We start from the raw sequence: 21944 nt of genomic DNA, 5'->3' as shown, positions 1-21944 counted from the left end.
GTGATCTCTCCCTGTCTTTATCTCAACTCATAAACCCTTTATTGCATTTCCTCTCCCTTGTCCGGTTGATCCTTGATTTTAATAGGAACTAAAAGTCTAGAACACAAACTTATTTCCTGATTTCCATTTGCATAGAGTTGCACTAGCTACCTGAATCCCACCATCATACTTTGTATTTCCTACCTTTATTCTGCCGCATGTTTTCTTTTATTGCATCTAATAATTCCTTTGCTGCTTCTACATTTTCACCCTCCTCCTCCTCCTCCTCCTCTACAAGATCTTCTCCACGATCTTCTCCTTCTCCTTCTACTTCTCTTTCCACCCTGACAGGTTCTTTAGCCACAATTTGCTCCTGATGACAAGAACAGAAATATGAGTTGGCTCAGAAATTCCATAACCAAATTTACTTTATACACAGATGTAATAAAAGAAAAAAATAAATCATTCCTTTCATGTGTGTTCATGAACAGTGAGTTACTGAGCAACTTCCAGTCTCTAAAAAGATTTTAGTGCAACTGCCAGAGATGATCAGTATGTAGAAAGATATTTCCATTCTCAAATAATGAGATTATAAGTAATTTTTAAATGCTGTCACACATTTTAAAATCTGAGAAATTAACAGGAATATTAGAAAACAGTAACACACCAGCTCTGCAATTTTTTCAGAAATCACATCATTTGTCCTAACATAATGTAGCTTGTAGTGTTTGCAGAGCTCCTTAGCAATGGTAGATTTGCCAGACGCGGGAGGACCATGAATGCAAACTTTGAGAGGCTGGAAAAAAGGATAAAGATATGACATTATTCAAACAGCACAGATGCTTTTATGTAAAAGCAACAATATTTTTAATATGACTAATAGTAAATAGCAATTGTACTTAAAACTAAAAATATATTTTTGTTTTATTTATTTATTTAGTTCTTGTTGAATATCTTCTCTATCACCCACAGGTCTCAAGTAATATAGTTACTTAAATGCTTAAATGATGAAATTTACTGTTGGAGAAAAAGCATGCTTCTGTTTAGTAGATGTACAGACCAATTTGTTGTGGCTAGTTAATGTTTGAATAAACCAAAGAGATGAAACAGTCCCACAGATAGGATGAATAGTGAATTTTGGAATGTGGTATCAGATAATCCACTATAAGCATGCAATAGTTCTACTTTCCAATTCAGATAGAGTTGCTGTCATCAAAATTATAATTTTGACCTCAAAAATTCCAGATCCATCACAATCTTAAGTGATGATCCATCACAATCTTTAACACTTATTAAATATGTTATGCAGTAAACTCATAATCATACATAATTAAGTGCCTATCTTAATTTAGTAAATCTGACAGTACAAACTCTGCAATAGAGTAGACAGAGACAGTCTAGCTAGCCTTCCTTCTCCTTGCTACCTGGTATGTACTGTTTTGTTTAATTAGATGAATATGTTCTTAGATGCAATAGTTTAACCCAAATGCAGATCTGATAATCCTTTCAGAGCTATGAAGGGACTTTCAATAAATAACTTTTAACAATAGTATCTTCAGCTTGTTTTACATGCCCTGAACTGTTGTTCAAAGTTTGAACCAGATATATGATAGTGGGGCCCTGGGAAAATGTTAAAATAGACTCTGAAATGTTAGGCTTTGTGTTGCATCTGCGTAAGCAGTATGAGAAATTATATACTTGTTAGATATGATGATTGTTTAGTAATTAAATATAATTATTGTATAGTCATAAGAAGAATCATGAGAAACTATGCTGGAAATCTAAGGGGGGGGCTATGCTTGGCTGAAATCTATGTATACAATAGAACAATATAAGTTGAATAATTAACGTGAAAGTTATATAACGGTAGAATATAAAAACATGTTCATCTCGAATGTATAGTCGGAGTCAGATTTGGGTTGAAAATACCCCTAACTCCCAGAGCTCTTAATAAAAGCACCAACATAATCATTTTCATGATTATGTGTTTCTGAATGCTAACATATAGACATGCTAAACAGCTTTATTGATACTTGGATGTAAACAGGCATTTTTCTGCACCTTTCAGTAACCTATACATCTGAATGCAGAAGTCCTAAATATCAAGCTAACATAGGAAATAGTGAGGTTGCCCAGTTAATTACGCTACAGAGCAGGGTAAAAGGAAGGCTATATTGCACTGGAATATCCACACTCACTGAATATATAAAGGGCACAAAATACTCACATAACTATTGACTATTATAAAAAAAGTTTAAATAAAAGATACACTTATTGTATTCCTGAGGCAAAATGTACCAAGAGTGCAATATACTGCATAAAGAAACTAGCTTCAGAATAGCAACTTTCCATCATTAAGCTAATTTGCATTTACAGAATTTCAGTTTTAGGCATAAAGGAAATAAAACTCAGTCTTTTTTTTTTTTCCCCTCTTATTTAACGTCTTCAATTTAATTTTAAGTTTTTATGTTCACTTATTTTGCATCTATATCCATCTTCTATGTATTTTTACTTAATTAATGCATTTATATAACCATTTCTATTGGGGATAAAGAGAGAAGAGCAGTTTAAAATATTATACCAAAGCATTACCAGTAATCCTCGAGCTTGCTTGTATTCCATGATGACTTGAGCAATGTTGTCTATCAGTCCTGTCTCAGCAAACCAGTTAATGTTGAAATTCTCTTTCAGATAAATAGATTCCATTCGCAGGTTCACAAACAACATATCCAATTGCATTTGCTGAGGGAACAAGGCTACATTTAGTTACAGACTTAAGCTATGCATGTTAAAAGAACAGCTGGAGCAAGAGACTAGAATAGATGGGGAGAATAGAAAGAATTAAAGCATTGGGAAAGAAGGTTTGCATACAAAAAACCCAGATATTTTAAGCTTTTTAAAAATATTAATTTTCAATGTATATTTGTATTTGAGTGTTCTCATGATCTATTAGAACATACAACACTAAATATTTATTCTGTACAATGAAAAGTTTTCATGTAATTGGAAGGAATCCCCTTCTTTATAAATTTATCAAGTAACGTCTTAAAACTGGGTTGTATTTTGTTTATTTCTTCTATGAACAATTAATTCCAGATAAATAGATTAATACAATGTAATTTATGTATTCTGTGTTCATCAGCCTTAGCAGCACTTCATTATTAACATTTTTTTCATTTTTATAATTTTGTTAGTTTTGTTAGAGTGCTCCGGTATGCTAAGGTGAAGAGTGACATCAGAGCTCCAGTGTTTTATTCTTTTAAATGAGGCTGTATCTCTTCAGAATTCTGTGGTTTATGATGGCTAGATTTTACTTTATTTATTTTCCAAATTTATACGAATTTTTAAATATTTTTAGGCATATTTTGGGGCTATTTTTTTTCTAGTGAAAAAAAGAAAAAATAAATTATATATTTCATTATATTTTACTTTTAAGTTAAAATACGTTCCTGAAGAAATAAAGGAACAAAAAGTACTGACTGTTAGCTCTTTGCTCAGGAATGCATTTTCTTTAGGAACCTTCTCAGTTTTTCCTGGTCCAAGATTTTTACTGATACACTATCAGAAAAACAAACAAACAAACAAATAAACAAAAAGCCACACCAAAACCACTTAACAAATCAGATTCTTAGGAAAAAATTGAACAGGATTTCTGTGAATAAAATATGTGCATTAAATTTTATGCTATACTGTGCCTGGAAAATCAGGATACTGATTTGAAATAGATCTAAGAACAATATATTAACTTTAATGTTAGCATTGAATAGCTTTTGATTGCTAAGTAACACTTTTTCCTTAGTGCCTGCAATTAAAAAAAAACAAATAAAACAACCCAAAACCACAGAAAATTTTATAAAGCTCTCAAATATATGAAGAAATTCCTAGTGCTTCAGATGTATTTGGAGATATTTATTTTCCCAGCACTTTTACTTCAGGTTCCTGAGGTATTTAATCCCATTAACAATTGGGAAGGGTTTTCAGATCAATGCTACTGATAACTCTCCACATATAATTTGCATTTCATCATTGGACAGAAATTGTTAGTTACTCGTACAGCCCTTTAGAATAGATTTAAATCACACTACATTCCATAAAATCATGAGCATTTATATAGACCATTGTCGGAGACTGAAATACTACAGTTTATGACTTATACATTTTCATGAAGGACTTTTGCCTATTATAGCAAAAACTCTATTACAAAGGCTCTGGAGAAGACCACCACACCCTGAATGGGGCTCCGACTGAGGCCCCGGACTGCTCACTGATGAAGATAAAGTAACAATTTAGGGCTGGAGAAAAAGGATGTATTCACAGAGCACAAGCCTAACACCTTCTGAGCAGTGACCCAGCCCCAGGGCTATCAGCTGCCAGGCTGCTCACAGACCCTCAAAGGTGTGGGGGGGTGGAGGAAACTTTTTGGATGTGAAGCAAAAGAGCCTCTGGTGAGAGGCAGTGGCCACGCATCCTCCGCTGTGCAGCTCAGCTGAGGGGCCCTTCACCCGGAGAAAAGCTTATCCACAGCAGAAGGTGTCATGGCCCATCAAAGGCCCCCCAAAGGGGGCCTCAGTGCACCAGAGCACTGCAGCATGATGTAACAGATCCACAGTGTTGCAAGGGACAGTGTCAAACTGGCCCCTGCAAGGGACACACGTGTGTATTCCCACCTGCTCAAAGCCTGCATTAACCCCCTGGATTCTCTACTCTTCCGCACAGTGGCCCTCACCACCAGAAGAAGTCCAGATAGAGGGGAGCAACGAGACGTCGTTGGGACCCTTGGATGGGTGATACGCTTCCACCTAGCCCTTGCCTGCCTGCCTTCCTGCCTTCCTTCCTTCCTTCCTTCCTTCCTTCCTTCCTTCCTTCCTTCCTTCCTTCCGTCCTTCCTTCCTTCCTAATAAAATATATCAAAGTTTTGGCACCAACGTCTAGCCTCATTTGCTTTTAATCGCGTTTTTGGGGTATATTTTGAACCTTCAAAGTTCTATCCATTTTATACACAGAGAGTTAGTTTTCTTTGCTCTTCTGGGTTTTAACTGGACTGTAACAACATCAGATCAAATAATCCAGCATTCTGGCTTAAATGATGTCACTTAGTGGACACCCAGTTGAAGGTAAGCATGGAAAAGGCATATGTGATACTTGTTCCAAACTCTCTTCTAATCTTCAGCTATTTTCAACTAGAACTCTCAAGGTGTTTCTTTCCCATGCACCTTTCCAGTCCTCCCCTGGGCTGGTTCAGCTCCCTGCCAAGACAAGTCTCTGTAGCACCCTCTCCACTGGCTAATTCCTGTCTCCAAGAACTGTCCACTTACCCTGTCCTCTATTTCACATTTCTAAACAACCTCATACTTATGAAAGGACACCAACCACTCTCTTTGGGATGCCTACCTGAACCAAAGCACAAAAGCACAGGTTTCATCTTCATGTGAGCTTCCTGTTTCATTAAACTCTCTTTGACTGCCTATTTCAATAAACTGTCTTTGATACAACAACAACAACAAAAAAGGGCCTTATGTAACATTTGCTCAATCTACATGAGCAAGTGTCCTATGAGTTGACTCTCACTATCACAGTGTATTGTTTAGCAGTGTCATTCAGACTACTTCTAGACTTAATTTCAAAACTCTTGGAAAAACAAGATATCTTCCACAACATGAAGAGAAACACATGGTAAAGACTCAGTATCTAATCACAGTTCTGTGAATCCCGTAACAATTCTCCATAACTTTCTTAGGAACAATTTTTATGAAAGTTAATGATAAATACTGCAAAAATTAGTATTGCAAGATCAAGTAAACTACTTTGTTTAAAGGACAGAAGTCTTAGAGGACTTCAAAGTAATCTTCCATGTAATTTACTACTCAGGATAATTCAGGAAGACTGAGGAATGTCTACTTCAGTAAAACACTTAGTTTTAAAACCTTACATACAGCTATACTAAAAAAACACCAAAAAATAAAAGAAATTCAAATATGCTTTTATCAACTCTCTTACCTTTACTAATTGTCGAAGTGTGTGCATCGATGAATCTACTGCAAGTAGATACTGAAAGTCTGGCCTGTGTTCTGCTACATTTTGCAACACTCTGAAACATAGCAAGTACAGCCGGGGCTGGCACTTGGAGAAGCATCCAGGGCTTTCCTTGTTAAATGCAGTTCATGAAACAGTACCAAGAGTCTGCAAATTCTTGCAGAACATTTCAGAGCATGATATTTTCATACATATTTCACTTAATAAAGAAGCACAGCAACACATTTTATTTGGAAGGACGTTAAAATAATAAAAAGCCATATCTGTGAATGATATTGTCTTAGTCTGCAGTAGAGTTCACAATCCATTTCCATTTCTGTGCCAGTTAACTGGTACCACACTCTAGACTTAGCATGACTCGTCATTTATGAAAAGCAAAGCACCAGTACAACAGTCAGATAAGGATTCCACAAAGCACATCTGCTTCTAAAGAAACTGAAGGCTCTGTCTGACTCAGTTTAAAGGGCCCAAAAGTGACCTTAAACCAAACCATCCAATTTAAAAGCCTCAGTACTCTCTATTGGATTTGTTATCTAGCTAGGTATCAATTACTGCTCAGAGATTTTTTTTTTTTTTCCACTTACATTGCTAAATCACGAATATGAATGGTTGGAATAATATTCTTGCCATCTCCAAAAACAGGTATTGCAGGAGTCTCACCAAGCCAACACATCTGAAAACACAGTGAATAAAGTGAGAAAAAAAGTGAGTAAATATACAGATTTACTAGTCAAATCTGTATATTCAAGATTTAAAGTTCAGTTTATTGAATAATTAATAGAACTGCAGTAAAGGAGACCATTCTTGAGAAGTACTGATTGCCAGACTACTAAAAGCAAGAGGGGCTTTTTAAAAGACTATTCTTTAATCTTGGCAAATATTACTTTTTATCACCCTAAGGAAAAAAAAAAAAAAAAAAAAAAAAAAAAAAAAGAAAAAAAGAAAAAAGAGAAAGAGAGAGACTGTAATGTTGAAAAGAAAGACATTTCCCTGGATAACATTTACATGACAGACATGTTCTCACTGGAAAGTACATATGGAGATACTGTTCAAAAACTAGAGAAATATCCAAGAAAAAAATGGAGCCAAAAAAGAGAAAAACAATTCCACTATAGCTAAAATATTTCAAAAGGATCAAATAAACAGTTCTGCTCATGAAAGCATTGAGCTTATGATGCTAAGGATGCTAAAAAAGGATTCAATTCCAGTGCAGTTTGCCCCTAGAAATTAAATGATCCTTCAAATTTAGTTGGAGGTCTACCTTAAAAAAGTAGTGAAAGAGTCCTTCCTCAGCTCCATATTGATGTCCTGAGGCAACAACATAAGTTGAAAACTTTTTTTTGTTCTGTAAAGTGAAATCAGTGAGAAAGTTTGTATTAAAATCTGGTACTGCAATTAGGATACAGGTTTACACTGACTCTTGAATACGTGTACACTAAATACACAATGTGTGCAAACTGTATCACTTCCAAGTTGTAACTCAATCAATTGTTGCATATCCTGTAGCTTCCTGAGTCATATTATTATTACTTCCTTCAAGAAAAGCTGTCTACAGCTGTCTTCAAAAAAAAAAAAGGTCTGTCTACATTTGAACAAAAATTATAAGAATAAAATAAAATTAAGAGGTAAAATTTGGAAGCTATGTAAATTAATTGAGTGAACAGGATAACTCATGTTTCTGCTTCCTATTTTCAAGAAAGAATAACTCTGAAATTCATTGAAGCTATTTTTTCAATGCATTCTATTTGCATTTGGCTGTCTAAAGGAGCAGAAAATGCTGGATTAATGATTCTACAATTTCTTTATTTTCATTTTGATGCACTATTACAAAAAAAAAAAAAAATCTTTGAACTATTTAAATGGTTTGCTAACCACACATCATGATTAACCCAGATATTTTTGGCTGTTCTGTTTAATGTCATAAAATTGCCTGTCTGGTTGGACATACATGTTACTGTTTGTATCAATGGTGAGGATGGTTATACAGGGGGGAAAAAAAATTTAAATCACCGTAAAGGAAAAAAGCTTTCAAACAAGTTTTTTGAATTAGTCACTTTTAAATTTTTTAAGATGAAACAAAATTATTAAATAATTATTGTGGTAAATATCCTAAGCATTATATATCTTCATCATAAAATGTAAAAGAGCCTGCCTTTATCACAGTGGGAATACATATGCAGAGTTGGGATCTATTATTTTTTGGGGTGGTGGGGGGAAATGGACCTTTTGTTAGCATCTTTATAATATTTTAGAAACAGAAAAATAAGGCAGGTCTTAGCCAATCTTGGATTATATAAACAAAGCACCATGTAACTTGAGGACAAGTTTCAAAGTCAGTGTGTTGTATCTATGTGGCTTTATCTATATACTTAGAGAGTGAAACTTTATTGTAAAAACTACTTCAACTGAACTGAATTCATCAGCTTGTTAATAATCACTAGAAACACTAAAATTAGAAGACATTACAGGTAGTAGAAGAGCTTCCACACTGTAAGGACAGCTGCCTTTTTCAAACACTGCTAGGACCACAGGAGGACTTTGCCATGGGATAAGCACAGAAGGGAGCTATAGCAGAATATCACTAACTCCAGGCATGGCAGAGGGTGATCTGGTTAGTACGTCCTGGTTAGCGCATCTGGACAGAAGCTCCCACTGTGGCCAACAGTGTCATGAAGCAACTGCTCATATGTGGATCAGTTGTCAAACAAAGATCACCCCTAGTCACGGGTCACATGGCAAACACCAACCATCACTGAAGCCCCCCTGAATATGCCTGTGAATATACCTGGAACTTGGACTGTAAGATAAACCACCACAGCAGCAACTTGAGATAAGATAAAGGTGGTGTTATCCCAGACAATGCATTACAAAACATTACAAAGCTTACATTAACAAAGCTTGGGGAGAAGAACGTTTTTACTGATAATGAGCACAAAATGCAGAATTTACAGGCCATAAGGAAAGCCAGCTCAGCAAGTGTGCTGAAATCAGCTACAATTGGGTAAAACGTGATTTTGGCAGGGAGAGATCATGACCACCAACTTATGGCCTTTCCACCCAAGAAACTCATCAACTCAAAAGAGAAAGACTGAGCATGGGACTAATTAGCATTAGAAATGAGGGAATAATTTAACCAATAGATTAAGAGAACTGTAGCCAACGAACTGAATTCCTTTGTTTGCTAAAATGTATGAATATGAAAAGTTTTGAACCATCTTGGGATCCCATCACTGAGAAGCCCAGTATGAACATGATGCCTCTGGATCCTTGGGTGGTGACTATCTTCTGCTTGATCTCTCTCCTCTGTTTTCTCTTTCTATCTCTCTACCTCATATTCATTGTTAAATAAAATCTGTATAATTGACTTAAGTTTGTGGTCTCATTTGCATCTTAATTTGGGTAGAGGTATCTGTTACTACTCAGATCTTAACACACACTGAGTTTGCTTGGGTAATTTCATGACAGATAGTGTTTGCACCTAAGAGCAGCAGCTCCCAGGGCTGCTTTGGACAGACTGCAGACACGTCCCAGAAGACACGTAGTAATTTCTGTCTCCTAGCAGGAAAAACCTGCCTCTTCTGAATGCACAGGAGGTGCTATTTCTCATTTCCCTTAAAAAGAATGTAACATAGGATTTTCTTCCATATACCTTGTGCTAACTTCTGCCTTGTGTGAAGACTAACCATAGTTTTGCACTGAGTGCTGTATTTCACTGAAATGCATACCTCTAAAACAGGTTCAATTCCTCTAACAATAGTTACTTAGTGTCACAAGCCACCCATTGAGAAGGTACTACTTGAGTTACTTGGCTATAGGTAATTTAAAAAATAAGGCTGTGCTTAGACAAGTTGGCTGCTCCTCGCGGCATGTTTAGTCCCGGGTAAGGAATGTCACGGTCCCGTGTGTTGTTCATTAAAGCCACTAGGTGTCACTTTCTAGCTGGGATCCTCACTTCCAGGCTGTGGTTGTTATAGCTTGTTTTCTTGCTCCTTAACAATTGCTTGAAGTGAGAAACAGGTCTAAATGGATTCGGGAACTGTGATAGAGGTCGAAGAGCTTTAAGAGAACTGAGAACAGAGTTGGAGGATGAAGAGCTTTTCTGCCTTTGGTATTTCTCCAAGGATTCTGAATTTGGCAGGACCCCAGAGATTGCAACTTCTGAGAAAAGTGACATAACCTGGTAAACAACGGTAAAGGTAAAAAATTCCTAGTGATAAAAACCAAAGACTCTTAAACTCTCAGACTGTTACTGAATTTAATCAAAAAATAGGTGAGAGGTATACTAATGCAGAGAGGTGAAATCTTTCTTTAAGAAACAACTTCCTTAAAATTGCACTCTGTACAGGCAATAAGGCTAGAAAACCTTCTATTCTTGGTGCAAGAGCTTTTTTGCCTGCCTGGCTGATGAATCCTAGTGTCTGAGGTCTCTGCAGGGAACGATAACACTGTAATTTCTTTCACTGATGGCATATTTCCTAGATACCACTGAATATAGGAATGAGTAAAGACTGTAATCCAGAAGTCTTCAGCCATCACAGGAAGCCAAAGCTGATTTCATGGGAAGAACAGATGCTTTGGAGCCATCCTGTTCCAAAGTGCTGACAGAAACCATCCAGGGGCTGTGATACCCACTGGTGCTGACACTGGAGTTCTGGAGGAAAGGGGCTCCTTTTGAAAGGGTTACAGCAGGTAGGTGTTGAAAATATTCAAGCTGCTTTATCATGTACTGCTACATATCTGCCTTCTTAACAGATGTTCAGCCTGGCAAACACTTAGAAGCTAATTATATAAATACTTTTGGTATGTAGTGACTCAGTGCTTTGGACTAGTCAGAAAAATTGTCAATAATTCATCTGGTGGCAGAAGTTAACACAAGGTTTGATGGATGCTGTGTAAAATTTTCATGTTTTTAACATTGCAGGTGTGAAACTCATCCCATGGTCTTCCAAATCCATGTTAGCATAGTAAAAGAAAAACCAATTTACCACTGATTTTTCAAGCTGCAAAACAAATTTTTACTTGTATTCTGTACTATTAGTTCCACAGTAGAACAGAATATAATTTCTAGTGTTATTTTCTCAGCAGGACACAAGACAGCAAATATATCTTCAAAACAGAGAAAAGTTTTTTTCACAATAAACTCTGTTATTAGCTGGATAAATTTCTGAAATGGACATTGAATTATATTGATTATGGGAGACTCCTAACACAGAAAAACAATGACCAAATGACACCTTTATCATCAGTGTATTTTGTTGTCTTTGAACCTCCTCACTACTCCACCACTAATGTCAACAGCTTCCATTTTCCTGAATCGTAAGCTGAGCCAATATTGGTATTTATTTAATAATAGTTCTTAAATACAAATAGAGGCATAGTCTGTTCTCTAGTAAGATTAATGGTCTAATCAGACCAAAGCAAGCAAAGCTGAAGGAGGGGATTTAAAAGCATGTAAAGTGATAACATATTTTAGCTATTCTGTGTCAGCTCTTTGGTCTAATCAGACCAAAGCAAGCAAAGCTGAAGGAGGGGATTTAAAAGCATGTAAAGTGATAACATATTTTAGCTATTCTGTGTCAGCTCTATGACCGTGATTTTAAAGTAAATTATAGGGTGTAACAAAAGTCAACAAGGCCTCTGCTCCAAGAGCACAAACTATCCAGGGACATGATAGGTGTGGCCAGAACATCTAGGTATTTAAATGAGTCATAATACTAACATAGCTTGCTGATATTTAAAGATGCTGCCTTTCTTTAGAGCTGTACTAACATCTCATTCCTCTGCAATCTTTCTTTCTGAAATCTGTCCACACTGACCCCAGCTTTGATTGACTCTGGTACAACCAAAGAAACAGTATTTTTTTAAGATAAGCATGATTTACTCCCTACCTAAGAAAAAAAAAAAAAGAAATTGGGATTTATATTATGCATACACTTGGGTTTCAAAGGACATTATAGTATTCTCCATGCTACTATATTTTATTAATAATTTGTATCATCCATATTTATAAGGACAATATTATATTCTTAAAACTTATTCTAATGGTTTATAAATTCCATTACTATGATAAAGATCTAAATAAGAAGACAAACCAGCTTATTTTTATAAAAAAGTTCTATACATACAGTTTTCCCGAGTTTTGCAATGTGTTTTTCAGCATTTATGTGATCCACAAAGCCGGGATGAGACCTTCTTTTGCGAAAATCTTCTTCATTAAAAGGAGCATCAGGATTTTCCTATGAAGATAAAAATTTAACTGATATACATTTCCTAAACCAGAACAATTTTGAAAGGTCTAGATAATTAAAGGAAGTTCTTTAAAAGTATTTTAAAATCTGTTTTAAATTTGTCTTCATTTGAAATTCGTCAAGGTTCTGAATTTGATGTTTGAGGTTCAGCATTTTGAAAATGTCATTAGTTCAATTTCAAATTTCACAGCAAAAGATTTTTAACTTTTTTTTATATTTCTAAAAACATTAGTTTTTATTATATATAGCATTACACAAGGTTGAAAAGCTCTATTTCTGTAACAATGAATTTGAGAATTGCAATAGCATACTACAAAGCACCCAACATGGCTCCTGAAAATACTTTAAATATATTGATATAAAGATGCATCCATTTTAATTATGTATTTCATTATATATGCAGTGAATATGGGATTTTTTTAATGACTGAAAGACAGTGCATATTGTAGTTAGCATTTGTCTTGCCTCTTGAAGAAACAACTCCTTATGTCTTTCTGTATCATTATAGCCCAATGCCTAAACTTTTCTGTCAGTGAATTTCATCCAGCTATGTTGGCAGTGAGTAATGGGTAAGGGTGAAAGAATCCTAAAAACCCACTCACTCTACCAGCTATCATTGAAGTACACACCCAAAATATATTGTATAATTTAATGTAATGAACATTTTCCATTAAATGGCAACATCTGTTTAAAAAAAAAAAAAAAAAGTTTTGATATTACTTACAGGGTCAAAGGGTTTGGAATTTGCCCAGGTCATTATTGTTGAAATGAGGATGAATAACTTTTGTTTTGCAAAAGTCTCTATTTCCTTATGTAGGGCTGTTAAATGAAAGCAAGAATTTTATTTTAAATTGTATTATTGAAACTGTATTTTTGTTTTTATATAAAGATCCTATAGACACTCATACCAATGTTCTATGCGATGACTTTTTAAGCAAATGCTCTTTGAGTTAATATAAAATAAAGATAAAAAATCAGGAAAGAGAACAAATAGAGAAAGAATGGTAATAAAGAACTAAATTATTGGGAATTGACATAATTGCCACAGAGCTACATATTATGGGGAAAAAAGTCCCCAACAAAACAATCTATACTAGAAAACTATTCATCTTCACTGATTGCTGAAATACTGAAAGAAAATAAAAAAGTGTGGGGTTTTTGTGGTGGGAAAAAAAAAGATACTGAATGCAAACAAAGTTTATTTTAATGTAAAATAATTGTTTTAAACAATTTTTTGTTAGCAAATTATTCTGTTGTCTGAGTTTTCATATTATAAAGAGGAAAGAATAATTTAGTTTAGCTGTCATATAAAGAATCATATTGCACTCTCACCATGAAAGGATTCCAGCTGCCTATTAGAATTTGGGTGTAACAATAAAGAGAAGGTTTTCAAAAGACTGCCAGCAATATTTTTTATTGGACTTTAAAGAAAAATAAACTTAAAATAATTATATAAAATATTGAAACATTCCTTGAATAACACAGTAGCAAATTTTCTACCCACCTCCTGATGCAAAGAGATGAGATGATGGTTGACAGTTATTTAGGAAAATTACTGCCTACACAGATGTGTCTTTTAAAGAGTTGGACCACTCCATGCCAGCTTCTCTCCCTTCTGAATGTGTGCATTCCATGGTTCCTTGCTATTTATCCAAATAATTTGTGCAACATTTCTCCATCAAGGAACCCAATTTTATATTAAATCCATGATAATTTCATTACACATTTATGGCACAAGTTTTGATGGCTACATAGAACCCAAATTTCTGTTCAGGTAAAGCTATACTAACCAGAAGCAGCCCATGTTGCTTCCTCAATTTGGTTTGCATCCTCTGTGATATTATATAAAACAATATCACACTCAAGCAAGTGGGTTAAGAGTGCTTCTCGAGAAGAGACCTGAAGGAAAAACAGTTAGATTCTGTCATTAGAGAAAAAAAAATAATCCTCTTCTACTTCAATTTCTGAATAGAGTGTGGTTTTCTAACACTAGGATGTTGGAATTATTCATAAGATAGTTATCAAACTTTTATCTGCCAGATACAAGAAAGATGATAAAATGGAAATTAAATGCTGAAATTTCTAATTTAGATTACATACTAACATAGTATCAAAAATACAGACTTTTAATGGTATTTTAGTGCATTTGTGAGTAACGAATATATCTCCTACCTATCCAGGTATTTTAAACAACTATCCATTGGCAGAATAGAGAAGATATAAAAAATGTCAATTTCCTTGCAAGACAGCATCCTGTAATTTTTATTAACTGCAGATTATCTGTAGTACTTGAGCAAATCCAGCAAACACTTAGGACAAAAGCAGGGGTTAAAACTTAACACCGCCAGCCATAATTTCCTGATTGAACAGTTCAGCTGCATAGACATCTGAATCAAAATTTTCAAATGTTGGAAGAGATTCCTCAGTAAGAAGAATAATAACCAGTTTATAACAAGCAGTTTGAGACAGAGGCAATTTCTAGTTTCAGAAAACTAAATCAAGCAATAAGCAATCACATTCACAAGAGTAAGCCTCCTTTAGTTAATTAAGCTCCCGACATACACATCTTTATACAAAGATGGAGGTATTCAGAACAATTAGCTGCTAGTGAAAGCTGTGATTTCAGTGGACAGTTAAGAGGGACACTAACTTTGAGTTCAGCATCACTACCTTCAAAATGGCGATAAAAGACAAAATGAAGATGAGAGATACTTGAAGTGTAAGCTCTGAGAAAAAAAGAAAGCAGACCTGTGGATCATCATGATAGATTTTTAAAAAAAGTTATGAAGAGGACATAATCTATTTTCTGTCTGAGTTCCTTCCTTTTATATTTGCTGTGTCAGACCTAGAAGAGAGGAAGCCAGAGCACATGCAGGAAACAGAAGGAGTAAATCAGATATATACAGCTTCCAACAGGAACAAAATTTCATTAGTGCAGGTCATTTTACATGACCTGTGATATTTTCAATGTTGTCTAAAGGCAATCTGAAATCAGACTCATACTTACTACATACGTTTCCTTTGCAAAACGTAGATCAGCACTCTCTGGTTTAGAAAGAGTACCCACTATTTCGTAGGTTTCCCCTGTGCTCAAGGGGTCAGCTGAATCATTTTCTTCTCCCTCCTCTTCTTCTTCCGGGCTTTCAAGCGTCGCCCCAACAACACAGGTGGATAAATACTGCAATATACAAGACACATAATTTGTATGCAAATACCTATTGAGCCCTACACAGCTTGTCGTAGTCTCCAGAAGGCACCAGCACCGTCTGACCAGCCCTGCTCCTGTTGGTAATGCTCTTCAGAAACAGCTTCCCATTGAAGGCAAAACCTTAGGGACTGCTCAGCCTCAGCTGGAATGTTTTGGCTCGCCTTGTGTCCCACGGCTCAAAGCCGAAGGTGCCGGCGAGTCCCTGGATGCCCCTGCTCCGCGCCTGGCTCCTCTCAGGCAGGGGGTGCCTCACAGGGAACTTGGTTATCGCCCCCCACAGCGATCACCTGCCGCCTGAACTCTCCCGACCGGCTTTATCCCCACCTCCTGCTCCTAACTCTTTACTTTACTCCTCATTTTTACTCCATCTTATCCCTTGCATTGCTCCGGTGCCTCTCCTCAACAGCTATTTTAGCTGACCCTCCTGTCCGCCCGGCCGAACTCGACGGGGACCAGCCGCGGCTCCCCAACGGGCGGAGGTCCTGAGGCAGAACGAAGAGCCGCGGCCGGGAGCAGCTGCGGGCCCACCCCGCGGTCACCTTTCCGATGCTGCGGCCGCAGTAGGAGTCGAGGTGGTTGAGGAAGACGCGGCGGCCCCGCGGCGCCTCCTCCTCCTCCTCCTCCTCCTCCTCCATGGCCGCAGCCCGGGACGCGGCCCGTTGCCGCGCGACCGCGGGCGGGCGCACTTCCCCCGGCCGCCGCTGGGGGCGCGCCGCCCGCAGCGCCGCCCCGGCACGGGCGGTCGCGCGCTGCGCGCAGCCGCCGTGGGCACCCGGCCCGGCCTGGGACAGCGGGGCGGCCGCGGCCCCTCAGGCGGGGAGTTTGTTCGGAACGGCACAACGGTGTGTGGTACTGCCGAGACTAAAATAGATGTTAATTAGGTTATCCGCCGTCCTTTCCGACAGCAGGCAGGCTATGGGGCTGCCTAGGCGGGTCACAGACTCGCGGCTACATTAGCAGCACTTATTCAGAGCTCCGGACAATGGGAACCACCGACGGCCGAAGGAGATCTGAAATTGTCCCTCCTAAGTGCCGCAGACGTTCCTTCCAGAGGGGCAGCAGTGCCCCAGGACAGGCATGGGAGAGCATTGTGCTCATCCTCAGCAACCCAGAAGTGTTGGAATGACATTGCTGCCCCACTTTTGGGTTAACACTGTAATACAGTTTAAGAAATAGCACAAATTTCTTCTGTTAACACCTACAAAATACCTGTTCTGAAAATATGTTTAGAATAAGCACATAAAATGACCGCTTAAAGACCTCTAAAACAAAACAACAAAAAAAAAAAACTCAAACAAACAAACAAACAAACCCCAAAATTTAGTAATGAAACATTACTTTGGCATTTTCCCACTTGGATTTCTAACACTCCAACTCCTTTACAATCACATACCATACCTTACCTTGCTGTTTCACGACAAAATTTCAGCTGATAGAAGTTTGCTACCAGTTTTCCAAATAGTCCACAGCTATTTAAGATTTGTCTAAGGGCATGATGATGAGACAAACTGCTCACTTCCAACCTTACAATAGCTCCACCACCCACAAGAAAACATCAACACACCAGTCCATTTATTTAATTCTTTAGTCATTGAAATTGAACAAGTAAATCAGTTGCAAGGAAAAATATTCAAATATAAATTTGCTGAAGTACATTCTCCTCACAGAGGACTAACCACGTGCCACAGACCTGTGTGCAAAAGAGAGCCTATGAATAATTTTTGGAGCATGGAAGCATACCCTAGGGCAGTGGACTAGTTTCAGAAATTTCAACCCAAAAAGATAACCATGAAATTAAGCTCTCGAAAACAGAAGCACTAATTACTGTCATAGTTGCACATTGCTAACTCAAAGCCATTACAAAAGCTCTGCTAGGCTTGTCTGATCCATATGACTAACCATAGCAGGTAGAAGCCAACATAGCTCTACTGAAGTCACTGGAATCTGTGAGAACCAATAAATCCCTAAATGTGGCTCCAAAAAAGCTACTGCATGTAGTTGTCACAAAATCATAGAAGAATAATGGCAGGATTGTTTAAATAAAGACACAAAAATACAGGAATAATAGAAGAATACAAAAAGTGTGAATGTCACAGAACGTCAGTTCAACTGTACAAGCATTTCAACCCAACTCTAATTTTTAAAAAGTCTACCATTCAGTACATACTTGAAAAGTTATAGCAGAACAATAGATTTATAAAGAGAGTTGTACCAGTTTTTAAGTAGAAAATACAAGTTATATCTTCCAGCTTGTATTAGTCTTAGCAAATTTCAATACAGCCTTTGGTTTCAAACCAATACAATGCAATTAACATTACAATGCTTACTTTAGTATTCATTAGGAGAGGACACTGTACAATTGAGGGAGAAAATGTGAAAACTGGGAGTACCAAAGTACTGTATTATAGAAAGTAAAGGCTGAAGCAAAAATACTCTTGAAGTATATCCTGTACATCATGTAAATACACATTCAAAATAGTAAACAGGCCTTCCAAGCCTCTCAAACAGTTGCAGTACATATTTATAGCATAGATAACATCATTTTTAGGAAATGTGTAGCCCATTATTTCTGTGCTTAATCATTTGTGTTTCAAACAATACATTCATATATAAGCAGTTCATCTCGTGTATCATTTGGAGCTTGCTGGTTGCTATAGACAAGGACAGATCAATTAATGCTGAGCCTTGCTTTTAACTCAGATACTGCCTCTATATAAGCAATGCTCAACTTTTGAAGAACTAATCTTTCTAGCTACAAAGCTGACAACTTTCAGATTTATGTACAGCAAATCAAGCAGGAATTTCTTGCAGAAGTTTTCCAGTAATTTTTTCATTAACTGGGTAGAGCAAGTAGTTACCTTCTATTTTAAAAAGAAGGCATGAAAATTATCAGTAAGCACACACACAAAGAATTACTACTTATATCTATAACATTCAGTCTCTATTTTTTTAGTTTTGAATACTAAGACTTGGAAAAGAGACCAAGGTTTTTGAACATTGTATGGAGCAACTTACATGCTCATTTACAACAGAAAGTAAAATTAAGAATTTTTCTGCTATTTATCAAAGTGGCTTTTAATAACATTGAGATATATGCAAAACCATGGTAGCAAAATGTTATATAATATACTTGTTATAACATATAAATGTTATATAATATTGTAGTAGCATGAAGTAGACTTTAATCCAAGAAATGAAGCTTAAGATGTTTGAAAGGAAGATCTCAGTGCTTCATACTAAGAATTCCTTCTGGCACTAAATCTTCCACATATCTGCGTAAATCATGACTGACTTTCTTTCTTCAAAGCTTCTAGTCTTTGTAGCAATGCATTTCCAAACACCTCTCGATATGCAGGGCTGAGAGAGTCCAACAAGGAGTAGACAGTTTCATGATATGGAGTTTGTAGTCTATCATCAGTCTGATCAAAATCATAAGCTACTACCTGCAAAAAAGAATTGGGTGGTTAAATTTCTGTGGTGGTGATCACCTTGGTACATGCAGCACCACATTTAACTTGGCCAGTCAGGGTAGTACAAAACAATGTTTTGTAAGAACAAAAAATACTGAATTTAAATGGCAGTCTCTACTTTCTATTATGGAGCTTACTGGTTATACAGTATTTAAGACAGTTTCAAATACCTTCTGTCCAAAACTCAGAATGTTAGTAGAATACATTCTTTGAAAGGAACATGTGTGGTTATCAGTGAAGTATTTTTCTAGGCACCTTTTGAATATTCAAAACAAAGAAGTTTAAGAAATTAAAAAAATTAGTTTACCCTGAGTCCTGCTTCAGTGAGCTCCAGACAGTATCTGTTCCTTTCCCTGGTTTCCACATTGATATATGCCACATCCTCTGCACAGGGAAGGGTTTTTGACACAAACATGTTGCTGACAGCAAACAAAACATCATTTACAACAGCTTCAGCTTCTAGTCTCATATCTTTAACGTCTGTTCCTTCAAAGTCTCTATAATCAGAATCTTCTTCAAACCCTGTGTTATTGGGCAACTCCATAGGATTGCAATCAGTCTCCATCCTGCATATAAAAACATTTATTTTAGACTCATTATACCACTGTACTCAATATATAACAACACTATAAAACACGAGTTATATTTTAAACAGGGGTATATATGTTTTAAACATTGTCCAAAAAAAAGGAAATTATGAGATCCAGTGACTTCCATAACTCATGAAATGACAGTCTAGAGAACTCAAACAAAAGATATTCAGATCAAGTGCTGAAGAAGATTACATGAACATTTAGAAGTGGTATCAGTATCACTGAGGCTAGTTTTTCTCAGGCAAGTTAACTTGCATTCTGTGGTATAGGACTCTGCTAAGATTCAGTGGTCATTAGTTCTGCCCTTAGCTGCTACAGAATGTAGCAGGAAGACAAGTCATGCCTGGAAAAAGCAAAATTAATAGCTGCAGAAAACAAAAACCTACTGTTGGTGCACATAAGGAAGACTTAGAAGAATCTATGAAATAAATGGGTTATCAGAGACCTTATAACGAAAGACAGTTGTTTGTTACAGTCACTAAAGAATAAAGCTCCTGTTCATCTTTTACGCACTACTGCCGATCCATTTCAGATCCGCAGGCTGCTGGTCTTTGCGAGCAACTGGTACCCAAAGGGACAGCCCCAGCGAGGTTACCGCCGCGGTTCCGGCAGTGGCCCCGCGCGTACCAGTGTGGCCAGGAGGCCTTGGGTGACACCTGTGGAACCTGCCGGAGGCAGCGGGGAGACCCCCTCGCTCGGGACGCTGCCCCGAGAGCTCCGGTAGCTGAGCACTGCAGACGGGAGGAAATGGGGGCTGCGATCACCGATCCGCAACCTGCGGGACATTCACTCCACCGCCGCTTCCTGCCAAATCCCGCCGCCGACATACAAACAAATGCAAAAGACGCTGAAGGCAACAAGGGAACTGGATACCGAGCTGCGCAGCCTCCCGCTCCCACCGCTCCCCCGCCACGCCCCGGAGCGCACCCACCAGCGCCGGCGGGCGGCCGAGGCCCCGCCGCCCAACCCCGCACGGCTCCGGACGCGCCTACCGCGCCGGCCCGCCTCGCTCGGCGGACAGCGCCCGCCCCGCTGCTTCCCGAGCCGCTCCCCGGAGAGGCGGCCCCGCCGCCACCGGCTGCACGACGCCTTCCGGCCGCGCCGCCCCCTCCCGCGGCCGCTTCCGCCCCCGCCTCCTCCGCGCGGCGACGCCACTTCCCGCACGTCACGGTGCCGGTGGTCGGCGGGGGCGCGCCGGGAGGAAGGCGACGAACAGCCGCAATCGGTCTGGCCGCCCTTGCCGGCGGCGCAGAGCTGACCGGGAGGGGCTGCCCTCCCGACGAACCCCGGCCCCTTCCCCGCGCAGCGCGGCTGCGGCGGCCCCTCCGCGCCCGAGAAGATGGCGGCGGTGTCCGAGTGAGGATGGAGCTGCCTGTCAGCGCCTCTTCGCCCTAGGGCGGGCAGTGCCGCCCCGCCGGGGCGTGAGGGGCAGCGGCGGTGCCGCCTGGCAGCGGGGAGCCCCCGCCGTAGCCCGCGCCGAGGGGCGAGGCTTGGCCTGGCGGCCCCCACTGAGCTCCTTCGCGCCTCCGCTCTCCGCCCGACCCCGTCCCGCCGTCCGGCCTCGCGGCCCCCGGCGTGCAGCCGCCATGCCGTGGCCTTTCTCGGAGTCCATCAAGAAGAGAGCCTGCAGGTACCTGCTGCAGAGGTACCTGGGCCACTTCTTGCAGGAGAAGCTCAGCCTGGAACAGCTCAGCCTGGATCTCTACCAGGGCACCGGCTCCTTGACGCAGGTCCCTCTGGATAAGTGGGTAAGAGATGCTGGCGCTTCACCCCCTCGGCTTCTGCGGCGTCTGAGGGACCAGCTGATTCTCTACCCCCGGCTACCACCCACTTTATTTTCAATACCCGGCCTCTTCTATGCAAAAGTTATAACCAGAATTAGCATTTAATCCAGGGAACTGTTGTCTGATATGCTAGCACTAAAGAAAAAAAAAATCGGCATTTGTTACTGATGAATTTTTCTAGCCACACTTCGATTGTGTAATTTTTAATTATGAGAAAAGAAAAACTGAAAGAAGGCAGTAGCTGCTGATATTTCAGGGAGAAGGAGCTAGTGTACCCCAAACTTCTAGAAATCCCTGTAGTTAATGAGGAGTATGTTTACTGGCTTCTAGAGATGGTGGAAACAAAGTAATCCTTGTGTTCTTCGTCTTGGAGACATCTTGGTTCTTAATGATGGTGTTATGCTGAGCTTAGTCTGTGTAGTTCTCTGAAGATTGTCCCCTTGTCTTGTAGTGGTGAAAGTACTTGTTGACAAAAAGAAAGCTGATTTTAGCTGGAGTTTGCTCAGCAGGTCACACTCCAGTCCTGGCATGTATGGTTTTTTTATATGTGTGTGTCTATACACAGGTATTTATATTTCCAGTCTACTCTAGAGACAGACCTTTGGATTACTGTGTTTGTAATATTTTGT

The 21944-nt window shown here is 38.8% G+C and overlaps 3 protein-coding genes across 7 annotated transcripts in view; 1 reads left to right on the top strand and 2 right to left on the bottom strand.

The window, feature by feature from the left end:
• AK7 (adenylate kinase 7) overlaps positions 1–16134 on the bottom strand; it is a 29937-nt gene extending 13803 nt beyond the window's left edge. For both annotated transcript variants that reach the window (XM_059850274.1, XM_059850275.1), the window contains exons 1-12: positions 16008–16134; positions 15268–15438; positions 14051–14159; positions 12985–13079; positions 12138–12248; positions 7274–7357; positions 6597–6685; positions 5977–6067; positions 3460–3537; positions 2572–2721; positions 647–775; positions 184–352 (exon numbers count right to left, since the gene is read on the bottom strand). In XM_059850274.1, the coding sequence (XP_059706257.1) occupies positions 184–352; positions 647–775; positions 2572–2721; positions 3460–3537; positions 5977–6067; positions 6597–6685; positions 7274–7357; positions 12138–12248; positions 12985–13079; positions 14051–14159; positions 15268–15438; positions 16008–16103 (1372 nt within the window). In that variant the 5' untranslated portion in view covers positions 16104–16134. The remainder of the gene's footprint in view (positions 1–183; positions 353–646; positions 776–2571; positions 2722–3459; positions 3538–5976; positions 6068–6596; positions 6686–7273; positions 7358–12137; positions 12249–12984; positions 13080–14050; positions 14160–15267; positions 15439–16007) is intronic.
• An 889-nt stretch (positions 16135–17023) lies between these two features.
• On the bottom strand, positions 17024–20619 carry GSKIP (GSK3B interacting protein). Of its 2 annotated transcripts, none has more exons than XM_059850267.1 (3): positions 20463–20619; positions 19246–19504; positions 17024–18911 (listed from the first exon to the last, which is right to left on the bottom strand). In XM_059850267.1, exons 2-3 carry the CDS (start codon positions 19501–19503, stop codon positions 18750–18752), a joined length of 420 nt encoding a protein of 139 aa, XP_059706250.1. In that variant the 5' UTR covers position 19504; positions 20463–20619; the 3' UTR covers positions 17024–18749. The 2 variants fall into 2 exon arrangements, with proteins under 2 accessions (XP_059706250.1, XP_059706251.1); XM_059850268.1 differs by having other exon boundaries at positions 20459–20585.
• A 491-nt stretch (positions 20620–21110) lies between these two features.
• ATG2B (autophagy related 2B) overlaps positions 21111–21944 on the top strand; it is a 43787-nt gene continuing 42953 nt past the window's right edge. For all 3 annotated transcript variants that reach the window (XM_059850266.1, XM_059850265.1, XM_059850264.1), the window contains exon 1: positions 21111–21279. In XM_059850266.1, the coding sequence (XP_059706249.1) occupies positions 21118–21279 (162 nt within the window). In that variant the 5' untranslated portion in view covers positions 21111–21117. The remainder of the gene's footprint in view (positions 21280–21944) is intronic.

Source organism: Haemorhous mexicanus, chromosome 6, assembly GCF_027477595.1.
Source record: "Haemorhous mexicanus isolate bHaeMex1 chromosome 6, bHaeMex1.pri, whole genome shotgun sequence".
Taxonomy (NCBI): domain Eukaryota; kingdom Metazoa; phylum Chordata; class Aves; order Passeriformes; family Fringillidae; genus Haemorhous; species Haemorhous mexicanus.
This window is presented reverse-complemented; position numbering and strand designations above follow the sequence as displayed.

What these genes read in the sequence shown, in the direction of transcription:
- GSKIP (XM_059850267.1), bottom strand. Translation starts at nt 19,503, where the DNA reads ATGGAGACTGATTGCAATCCTATGGAGTTGCCCAATAACACAGGGTTT. An exon ending in TCACTGAAGCAGGACTCAGG is followed by an intron (nt 18,912 to 19,245) that starts GTAAACTAATTT and finishes TCTTTTTTGCAG; the next exon opens with GTAGTAGCTTATGATTTTGA.